Consider the following 12,056-nt stretch of genomic DNA (forward strand, 5'->3'; position numbering starts at 1 on the left):
TCCTCGCCAGCACTTGTTGCTTGTTGATTTGTTGATGATGCCCATTCTGACTGGTGTGATGTGGTATCTCATTGTGGTTTTTATTTGCGTCTCCCTAATGGCTAATGATGTTGAGCATTTTTTCATGTGTCTATGGACCTTCTGTATGTCCTCTTCGGAGAAGTGTTTGTTCAGGTCCTTTGCCCATTTTTTAATTGGGTTGTTTGTTTTCTTGATGTTGAGTTGTATCAGCTCTTTATATATTTTGGAAATCAGTCCCCTGTCTGTGATATCATTGGCAAATATGTTTTCCCATATGGTTGGTTTCCTTTTCATCTTGCTGATGTTTTCTTTTGATGAGCAGAAACTCTTTAGTTTGATGTAATCCCATTTGTTTATTTTTTCCTTTATTTCTCTTGCTTTCGGAGATGTATCCATGAAGAAATTGTTACGTGAGATATCTGAAATTTTCTTGCCTATGTTTTCCTCTAGGACTTTTATGATGTCATGGCTTACATTTAAGTCTTTGATCAATCTTGAGTTTATTCTCATGTGTGGTGTAAGTTGGTGGTCTAGTTTCATTTTTTTGCAAGTTCCTATGAGAATGTTTTTTAATTGGTTGCAAGAGCTAGAGAGCCATCATCTGTAGCCAGGCTGGTGTCCATTGTCCTGCTTCCTTTTTAGGTAATTTTTCTCACATGCCCTCCTCCTAGTAGGACGACTATACTATGGTACTAAAAACTACATGGTGCGCATTTTTAAAAATTTTCATGATAGATGATAGTTTTTAATAACTATAGGCCCACTTCTTAGGAATTGCTGTGACATTTGAGAAGAAATCTAATTGTATCATTTGCAGATGCATATAAGATTATCAGAATTCTCACACCCTCCATTAAAGCACTCAAAAGTATCTGAGCTCTGTCTGGAGTTCTGGAGCTGTTTCTCTTTGGCAGTGGTATCTTATTCACATTCTATTCCAGTATTGGCCATTTTGTGAAGCGGCAAAGGTGGTGGTGGTGGCTGCTGTGGGCTCCGGAAAGCCGTTCGCGCAGGGCCTGTCGGCCGCGGGGCGGAGGCACTCGCGCGGGGGGTAACTCTGGGCTGGGTTCGGGTGCCGCGCAGCTCTCCCCGTCTAAAAGTTGGTTTTAATTGGTTGCCCACAGGATTGACTTGGCCTCTACTTCTTGTTAAGAAAATACATCTCTTGTTTTATCAGGTGTGTGTGGTTTCAGCGCAGCATGGCTGTGGTCATCCGTTTGCAAGGTCTCCCAATTGTGGCGGGGACCATGGACATTCGCCACTTCTTCTCTGGATTGACCATTCCTGATGGGGGCGTGCATATTGTAGGGGGTGAACTGGGTGAGGCTTTCATCGTTTTTGCCACTGATGAAGATGCAAGGCTTGGTATGATGCGCACAGGTGGTACAATTAAAGGGTCAAAAGTAACACTGTTGTTGAGTAGTAAAACGGAAATGCAGAATATGATTGAACTGAGTCGTAGACGTTTTGAAACTGCCAACTTAGATATACCACCAGCAAATGCTAGTAGATCAGGACCACCACCTAGCTCAGGAATGAGTGGCAGGGTTAACTTGCCTACAACAGTACCCAACTTTAATAACCCTTCACCCAGTGTAGTTACTGCCGCTACTTCTGTTCATGAAAGCAACAAAAACATACAGACATTCTCCACAGCCAGTATAGGAACAGCTCCTCCAAATATGGGGACTTCGTTTGGGAGCCCAACGTTTAGCTCAACCATTTCAAGCACAGCCTCGCCAATGAACACGGTTCCACCACCACCAATTCCTCCAATCCCAGCGATGCCATCTTTGCCACCAATGCCGTCTATTCCCCCAATACCAGTTCCTCCTCCGGTACCTACATTGCCTCCTGTGCCTCCCGTGCCCCCCATACCCCCAGTCCTTTCGGTGCCGCCCATGACCCCACTGCCACCTATGTCGGGCATGCCGCCCTTGAACCCACCACCTGTGGCACCTCTACCTGCTGGAATGAATGGCTCTGGAGCACCTATGAATCTGAACAATAACCTGAACCCTGTGTTTCTGGGTCCACTGAATCCTGTTAACCCTATCCAGGTGAATTCTCAAAGCAGTGTGAAACCACTTCCCATCAACCCTGATGGTCTGTATGTCAGTGTTCACGGAATGCCCTTTTCTGCAATGGAAAATGATGTCAGAGATTTTTTCCATGGGCTCCGTGTTGATGCAGTGCATTTGTTGAAAGATCATGTAGGTCGAAATAATGGGAATGGATTGGTTAAGTTTCTCTCCCCTCAAGATACATTTGAAGCCTTGAAAAGAAACAGAATGCTGATGATACAACGGTATGTGGAAGTAAGTCCTGCAACAGAGAGACAGTGGGTAGCTGCTGGAGGCCATATCACTTTTAAGCAAAGTATGGGACCCTCTGGACAAACCCATCCCCCTCCACAGGCACTTTCCAGGTCAAAATCACCCAGTGGGCAGAAAAGGTCAAGGTCAAGATCACCACATGAGGCTGGTTTTTGTGTTTATTTGAAAGGGCTACCATTTGAAGCTGAAAACAAACATGTCATTGATTTTTTTAAAAAGTTGGATATTGTGGAAGATAGTATTTACATTGCTTATGGACCTAATGGGAAAGCAACTGGTGAAGGCTTTGTAGAGTTCAGGAATGAGGCTGACTATAAGGCTGCTCTGTGTCGTCATAAACAATACATGGGCAATCGCTTTATTCAAGTTCATCCAATTACTAAGAAAGGTATGCTAGAAAAGATAGATATGATTAGAAAAAGACTACAGAACTTCAACTATGACCAGAGAGAAATGATGTTAAATCCGGAGGGGGATGTCAGCTCTACCAAAGTCTGTGCTCACATAACAAATATTCCATTCAGCATTACCAAGATGGATGTTCTTCAGTTCCTAGAAGGAATCCCAGTGGATGAGAATGCTGTCCATGTTCTTGTTGATAACAATGGGCAAGGTCTAGGACAGGCATTGGTTCAGTTTAAAAATGAAGATGATGCACGTAAGTCTGAACGCTTACATCGTAAAAAACTTAATGGGCGAGAAGCTTTTGTTCATATAGTTACTCTAGAAGATATGAGAGAGATTGAGAAAAATCCCCCTGCCCAAGGAAAAAAGGGATTAAAGATGCCTGTGCCAGGTAATGCTGCAGTTCCAGGAATGCCCAATGCTGGAATGCCCAATGCTGGAATGCCCAGCGCCGGAATGCCCAGCGCTGGAATGCCCAACGCCGGAATGCCCAGCGCTGGAATGCCCAATGCCGGAATGCCCAGTGTGGGAATGCCCAATGCCGGAATGCCTAGTGCAGGAGGTGAAGAGCATGCCTTCCTGACTGTAGGATCTAAGGAGGCCAATAATGGGCCTCCGTTTAATTTTCCTGGTAATTTTGGTGGGCCGAATGCCTTTGGGCCACCACTTCCTCCTCCAGGATTAGGAGGGGCCTTTGGTGATGTTAGGCCTGGTATGCCTTCAGTTGGAAATAGTGGTTTGCCTGGTCTAGGACTGGATGTTCCAGGTTTTGGAGGTGGACCAAATAATTTAAGTGGGCCAGGATTTGGAGGGGGGCCTCAGAATTTTGGAAATGGCCCTGGTAGCTTAGGTGGCCCCCCTGGCTTTGGGGGTGGCCCTCCTGGTCTTGGAAATGCCCCTGGCCATTTGAGTGGGCCGCCAGCCTTTGGGCCTGGGCCTGGCCCTGGCCCTGGCCCAATCCACATTGGTGGTCCTCCTGGCTTTGGATCTAGTTCTGGAAAACCAGGACCAACAGTAATTAAAGTACAGAACATGCCCTTCACTGTGTCTATTGATGAGATTTTAGATTTCTTTTATGGTTATCAAGTGATCCCAGGCTCAGTTTGCTTAAAATACAATGAAAAAGGTATGCCCACAGGTGAAGCCATGGTGGCCTTTGAATCTCGGGATGAAGCCACAGCTGCTGTCATTGACTTAAATGACAGACCAATAGGCTCAAGGAAAGTAAAACTTGTATTAGGATAGCTGTTCACATCAATTCTTTGTAGGTAGATATTCATAGTGCATCCAGGTGGTTTTCCTAGTATTTCCAGGTTAGAACCTGTGGATTGTTTCAATTGCATATAGATTGGTTTCCATAACATAGAGCATTGGTTGACTGTTTACAGAAGACTCACTACCAGGATAAACATTGCTGTATGTTAAAGTAAAACTGTCTGGAGAGAACAAAAAATGATTTTGGCGTATCTTTAGAGAAATAATTTGTAAAACTCAAATGATGGCATAAAGCTTATCAAGGAGTCTAGATTCCAGTATTGAGATGTTCAGGCATTTTGTTTTGGGAAATGTCTGCAGATCAAGAATTGTGCTGAATCTGAGGACTTAGAGGAGAATTGAATTGCTCAAGTTCGTTAATCAAACCAGCTCACAAAATTAAAAAAGGAGTGGGGGATAGATGAGTGGAAAAGGAGGGATAGATTAACATTTATTCTTTATAGTTTTTTGAGCTTTTTCAAAAACTGCATTCTAGCCTTACAACTATGTTTATTCAACAAGGTAGATGGATAATGATATAAAAAAAGACTTGAGCTGATTCCAATGCAGCTCTCAGGTTCCTCCTCACAGAGGACCCAGTAATGACACCATCTGATGTGGGTAGGGTGATGTGGTCTATTTCTTTTTATTCTTTGTGGTCTGGTCTAAGAGAGCCCCTCCTTGTTTCATGAACTTTATTGCTAAGTCTTTCTTGGTCATTGCTTTAGTACTTCTCAATGTGCATTTTGAATACGGGCTTTCCATCAATTACCTTTTGTGAAAGCCTTCACTCCCTTCACATGTGAATTGCACATTCTGATGGTGGATACTCAATGCTGCAGATCTTTATTTTCCACTCTGGACTTTATTTCCCCTCAGATGACAGAGAAAGGGGAAGGGCCCTGGTGTTCTCTGAAGTCATATTCTATGTTCTGGGTGATCAGTATTCTCTCCTATGACTGTGACAAACGGTGGTGGGTGTTCAGAACCCTTTGTCTGGGATGACTTATTTCCCACCTGCAATAGGTGCTGCAATCTGCTTACTCATTTTCATAGATACTTCCCTGATTGGTTCTACAGGGGATGCTAAAATATCCTGTGGTGCCAGTGGCTCCAGATGAGACCATTTAATTGTTTATTGATCATTACAGCTTGTGTTACAATGACGTTTTCAAATTTATTATCCAAAATCATTTCTGCTTCTGCTGCTTAATAGCTATACCATATTGAAAGAATAATCAAGACTTGTCTTTTCTCAAATCTCTAAAATTACATAGACTATCAGATTGAAAACAAAACTTGTCAACTTTGCTTGACCTGATAAGTAACCCCCAAGGCACTGTGCACAAATGAATGTGAAATAAATTCATGTTTTTGATGGTGAAGCTGATTATATTGAAGAAGACCATCATGCATAAGCCAGTTTCTCATTTTGTACAGTGATCTTCTTCTTGTAGACAGAAATGTGGAAACCAGAGAATGTGTGTGATTTCCCCAGGATTGTGGCAGAATCAATATCATACCCAGGTCTCCTTATTTGCCTAATTTTTCTTTTTTTGCATTAAAATGTGGTCTCTTCACAGAGTGTTTTGTATAGACAAGAAGGGAATGAACACTTTGTGTTATTGTTATTGCTGCTGAAAGAAAATATGTAAAAAATAAATAAATTGAAAATCATTAAATGAAGATCTGTACTGGGAATCATCTCCATCATGAAAGAGAAGAAAGTGGGTGTCAGCAAAGTCCCAGTGAAAGCAAAGAGGGAGAGAGCTTTCTGTACAATCAGTCACATCCCTCCCGTTCTCCCCACATCAAGGTTATGTCTTTCTTCTGATTGTGCGTGACCCAGTGTGAAACTGGAGAATTTGTCAGAATGAGTCAGTGGAGCTTTTCTGCTTATAAAGGGCTTATCTCCACTCTTGAGGGAAAAAGAAAATGTAAAATACAAAACAGAACAAGCATCATCTGAAACATTAAACTTGAGTGTGTTAATGCACTTTAACAATTCCCAGACTAGAGAAAAGTGTATTTTGATTTACACATAGATCAATAGTTGTCTGCTGTGACTGAACTATGCACTAGAGAACTGTACTTTAATATATTCATGCCAGGCTTCAAGGACAAATCCCCTAGGTTTTGAGCAGGTGTGAGCCAGGAAAAAATTACCAGCCCAGCACAGGGGAATTCACAAAAAGTACTCACAATGGTACTTTCAGAATGGTGGGTTCAATTACATTTTCTTCATCTAACAATGACAATGTTTTAACCCTTGGTAAAATCACTGCATTTATTTTAAAATATGTATCTGAGGGAAAAACAATCCTGGCAGACATTTTTTTACATCTCTGTGAGTCCTCAGTTGGTTTACATCTTCCTATTACAATTGAATACTTTTTATGCTCCTGAAAATTGATAAAATATAGGCATTAGATTTTAAATTTTTGTCCTTCCCCCTTTCTTCTATTATGACAGTTCAAAGAAGCACAAGAGAGTCTGTGTTTCTGAAATTCCAAATCACATTGCTGCCTGAAATGCTTGATCTCCTACTGCAATTTCTTGGGGAAGTTTTGAGGCCACCAATTTAGGAGTGGATCGGGGCTCTTTGCCTTTCTCTGCCTTCTGATAGAAAAAGTGATTGACCTGCTCTTCCCAACAACTGGTAGTAACTACTATGTGCCAGTAAGTACTGTGGTCAAGTCTTAAAATGCAAAGATGAATTAGATACAGTCCCAGCTTTTGAGAGGCTCACAATACTTGTTGTTTATTGATTTCTTGATGATAATCATTCTGACAAGTGTGAGATGATACCTCATGTTGGTTTAATTTGCATTTTTCTGATGATTAGTGACATTAAGCATCTTTTCATGTCTATTGGCCATCTGTATGTTCTCTTTGGAGAAGTGTCTATTCAGGCCCTTTGCCCATTTTTTAAATTGGATTGTTTGCTTTTTATTTTTATTTTAATTGTTTTGGTATGCAGCTATATTAGTTATTACAAATTTTAGATATTAACCCCTTCTCAGATGTCTCATTGATGAATATGTTGTCCCATTCAGTGAGTTGTCTTTTAATTTTTGTTGATGGTTTGCTTTGTTGTACACAATCCTTTTAATTTGATGTAGTTCTATTTGTTTATTTTCTCTTTGGTTTCCCTTGCCCAAGAAGATATATCAGAGAAAATATTGTTAAGAGTAATGTCCAAGATTTTACCGGATAAGGCCAGTTTTATGGAAGAGCTCTAGAGATGACTATAAGGAAAAAAGTGATGGGGGGGGTGGCTGGCAGCTAGGTGGGCAACAGTGTCTGCTAAAGAGAGAAAACACTGTGTTTTCAAAGTTGTTATTTAATACATCTGATTAAGATTCTGTGGGTCTAAGACTTAAAAAGAAATGATATTTCTGTCTTGTATCTAAACTCAGAGGAGGGAAGGTAGTAAAATTTATATGAAACTTTTTAGTGGACAAAATTGCTTTGCTCAAAAATTGTGTTGTTTCTGTTTTTAAGGCACACTTTCCCCATTGGCTCTCAAACATCATTGCCCTTGATCCACAGTAAAAAAAAAAAAAAAAAAAGCATTAAACATCACAACATTATACATACAAATACACTTCACAGCCTTCAAACACTTGCCCTTATTAGCTGTGAGCATACGTATGTGTTCTATCTCATTCTATTTTACTCTTTTTTTAAAAAGAGTTTATCCTAATTTCAAGATCCAGTAAATGTTTGCAACCCACTGTTTGAAAAAAAAAAATTGCTTCTTGGTAGTTTTATCAAAATTGTAAATATCTCCCTCTCCTTCTCAAGTAAAGTAATATTAATACCTTGTGTTTTTGTTGGGAGCTTCTAGATGGGAAAACTACAGGGGTTGAGGAGTGTTATGGAATTCATTGGGATTCTTTTGTGGGCATGGCGCTACATCCCTTTGGCTAAAAGATAAATGCTATTTGTGGAATGACCTTCCTCTGGTGATATTTAGAACTAATTTGCATGAGACAATGACAGAAGTCCTACCTCTTTGGTAAGGCTGACTTGTCTCAGGGTGGGCGGTGGAAGGGAGGATAGGGTAAAGAAGGTTTGGACACAGGATTTAGGATGGCTCATTCTGAGAACTTGGAAGTTCCCATGCCCCCATTATAAACTGAGCTATAACATGGAGCCTTCATAAAAATGGGAAAGGATGAGGACAGAACTAATGATGGAAGTATGCTCAGCTTTCATTTGATTAATTAGGTTTAACACTGTTAGGTAGCACAACATTGTAAAAGGGACCCTACAACTTGTATTTATTTCTAATGGGCCTCTGCCTAGACTTTGGGTTTAGTTGGGGTCAAAGCCAGTTTGTTCTTAAGTTGAATTCATTCTGATGATTCACACACACTAACAGACCCCACCCTCCAATGGAGCCCTAAAGGTCAGTATGCCATCTATTTGGCATCCCAACTAACTATTAAGAATAGGCTATAAGGGGAGATTGCCAATATTTTGGATGGCAAAAAAAAGCCAGTCATTTCTGTCTTTGCACTTTCTTTGTTAAAATCTTCTTGTGTAACATAGCTACACCTACATAAATGTGACTTTTCTTTTATTAAAATGGTTTCCAATGCCTATAAAAATGCTTTCTTCTATAGAATGTTTCTGACCCATATTGACCTTTGTCTGTAAAACCACATATTTGAAATAATATTTGGAAAACAGTAAATAGCTTTTTCAAAATGAAAAAAATAAAAACATATTTATTCATGCCTCTAGCAAGTCTCATTATTATTATTTTTATAAATACACATTATTTATTAAATGCAATTTCCTTTAGTCCTGCAAGTATCATTATTAATCCCATTTTATAGCTGAGAGAACAGACTCCATGTGAGTGATTTGTCAGAATCCCAGGCACTGAGTGCTGGGGTGGAATTGATGGGATGTGGCAAGCCTCAAATGAAGGTGTTCTAATTTTAAATATGTGTTTTAAAGAAAAAAAATACAATATTTAATTTAGTAAAATCTTTAGTTTTCTTCAAATGGCAACTGCAAAAAAATAAAAGCATAATTCTCATACTGGCATAATAAAAATGGCCAAGTGCAATTGTTCATGTCTAATTACCTCTGTCAGACCAAATAGAGAGTCATACAGTTCATCAGACCATCCATCATATCTAATTAAGAGAAATTACTTCGAGACAACTGTCAAGCCTATTTGAAAATGTTTTATGCTAAGGTTTCTAGGATGCTTTAGAGCAGATATGGCTTGTGAGCCATAAGAGAGTTTGCAGAACTAGAATGCTGATCTGGATAGATTAAAAATGCTTGACCTGCCCCTTCTCCTCTCCTCATCTAACTTCATGGATCAGGTCAGCCCTGAAGGTTTTCTTTCAGCCATTTAAGTGTCCTTTCTGCATGGCATTAAAGTTATTATTTGCACTGTTAAATCCTAAGCAGAAAAATTCCTTTGAGCTTCATGTGTAACATTTATTTTTCTGCAAAGTCAGAACCATACATGCATGCATACATACATACCCATACATGCATACAGACAGACAGACATAAATGGACAGCTAAAGAATTGTTAGCACAAAGACACAAAGAATATGAACAATGAGCTCTCTGCTTCTCAAATTAGACATTTAGGCACTACAGGCCAAACCTCCATTATGACACAATACACAGCCATGTCTTCTCTATCTCCTTTAAAATAAAAAAGAACAGAAGTTGTCTAGAGCCTTCCTTTGACTAGGGGCAGACATTCAATAATGACTCACTCCATGCCCGGACTATCCAGTTTTCAAAGTGTCCCAGGTGAGGAAACTAACCAGCAGGGGACAATGCAGCAGCTGTGGGAAGAAGAGAGGAGAGGAAGCCGGAGCCAGGGGTAAACAATAGAAAGATCACTCACACTTTGTTCTTGGTCCTCTCTGACAGATGGAAAAGCTGACAGACCAACAATTGTGGTACAGAGGTCACAATGCACCAGGGCAAACTGTGCCAAAAGTGCTCTTCAGTCCACGATGCCCTGCATGAACAGAAAAACATTGTCCTGTGTGACCAGAAAAGCATTGTCCTCACCTCAAAGGGGACTGTCAAACTCTCAAATTATACTGGCCTCCTTTTCTACATAAAACTTTTGAGAAGCCCATGAAACCAAAAGGACTCTGAATCCAAAGACCATATTTTCAGAACCAAATATCAAACTGGAAGTCCATCAGAAGTATGTTGGAAGGCTAAATAAGGAGCACTGGTTGTGGATTCAATAAGTCACTGTTACTGAATAAAAATGAAACAACATGAAGTAGATGCTGCCCCAGCAAATCCAGGACAATCAGCCTTTAGGAAATCAAAATGGTAAAATATTTCAGATTTGCCTCACTGAAGTGCAAACTGTGAAGTTTAGTAGTCTATTTCTACTCCCCACAGCTAGAGAGCAATCAAAACAGGATCATAAAAATTTCAGGGAAAACACATGATTTATATTTTTCCCTTACCTTGGATGAAAATATGGACTCTATGGAAACAAATAAAATTTCTACTTTTAAAATAACTTCCAATATTTTTCCAGTGCCTTATACAATGGAGAATCTGTGTTTATTTGATGCATTACTTGAGAATAGGGCAGAATCTTTACCCAAAAAAGAACAAACTATTCCAACAAGTTTATATTTGAGTTATAAAAATTTTATTTATATACAACTTTAGAAAGTTTACTTCTGTGTGAAGGGAGTTACATCCATCCACGATTCCATAAGCTGTCCTTGTCAAAATCTCAGTATAGTCAGCTCCTCTGTCTCACCTAGAGAACTCAGGAAGTCTGAGATCCCAGGGGAATTTTCTCTCTCCTGTTGAAAGACAGAGAATATGCAAAGAGATAATCAATTAGTCTGTGAAGCTATGGACCAGAAAAGACACTCTATACCCCAAAGACCATCGGTGGTACTCAGTCTTTCAGACCAGTGAAAGTACAAGAAACTAAAATAATACCTCTTTCTCCGTAGCTTCAGTATATAGATTAACTTAGAGATAACTAGCAGGACTCCACTCCCACAGTTGATCAAAGCTAGGAGGGCTCTAACTACATCAGGAACCCACTTTGGGTAATCCTGTCCACATAATAACCTGGAACCAGTAGGGGCAATTAGGATGCATCTACACTAGAGAAGCCAGTGTTAGAAAGGATATAACCTCCAAAGGAGATCCTGGTTCCTGTAGCCTTAGGAAGAAACAAGAGTTGCATGACCTGTGGCTGGGAGGGGAAATAAATCAGAGAGTTTCTGACACTAAGCAAGTGTCGATACTGTTAGCAATTATGTTCTATATACAGGCAATAATATAATCATTTTACCTGTATTAAAGCATTTAATCATCACCACTACGCTATCAGAAAGGTAGGCATTATTATTCCCATTTTGATAAAGTTTGTCAAAGTTAAATAAGTTGCCCAACTTCACAGGCATATGATGCAACCAGGAGCCCAACTCAGAAAGTCTATCCACAGATCCATGCTATTATCCATGACACTATATTGCATATTTCTACATCTATATATGTAGCGTATATGTGTGTGTATGTTTGTGTTTGTGTGTGTGTGTGTGTGTGTGTATAGTACAATGATATTAAATCCATACAGTCCATCATAGAAACTAAATTGTTGTAAGGTATATACTTTTAGCAGCAGTACTTTGGGGTCATAAAAAGAATACACATGGCAAGAAACAACAAATAACAAGGTCAAAAGATCCCCAAGCCTACAGAGTGGATTAGAGGCTCAGCAGATCTCCAGAGAATTCAATCTGCCCAATAAACAAGATACTTTCTTCTAAAGAAGTCATTAACATTAATAACTGTGGGCATGGAGGAGACTTTCCCTATGGTATAATTCTCTTAGTGATGTGGATTGGACTAAGGCCAGAAAAATGAATTTTAGCTTTGTTGAAATTAGATCATCAATTTCTCTGGTAGCCAATACTTATGAGTAGGAGATTTGAATCACCTTATTAGAGGAGCAGCACTCACCACTGCCCATGTGATGAGTGTGTGAGAAGGGGCATCAAA

General features: G+C 39.8%; 1 protein-coding gene across 1 annotated transcript; it reads left to right on the plus strand.

The window, feature by feature from the left end:
• Positions 1-972: 972 nt before the first annotated feature.
• LOC150012202 (RNA-binding protein 12) lies at positions 973-4,282 on the plus strand. Its single transcript, XM_090275655.1, has one exon. The coding sequence runs from the start codon at positions 1,221-1,223 to the stop codon at positions 4,005-4,007; it is 2,787 nt and encodes a 928-aa protein (XP_090131781.1). The 5' UTR covers positions 973-1,220; the 3' UTR covers positions 4,008-4,282.
• The last annotated feature ends 7,774 nt before the right edge of the window (positions 4,283-12,056 follow it).

The sequence above is a fragment of the Furipterus horrens genome, unplaced genomic scaffold (genome assembly GCF_987537825.1).
Source record: "Furipterus horrens unplaced genomic scaffold, mFurHor1.1.pri manual_scaffold_4, whole genome shotgun sequence".
NCBI classification, from domain to species: domain Eukaryota; kingdom Metazoa; phylum Chordata; class Mammalia; order Chiroptera; family Furipteridae; genus Furipterus; species Furipterus horrens.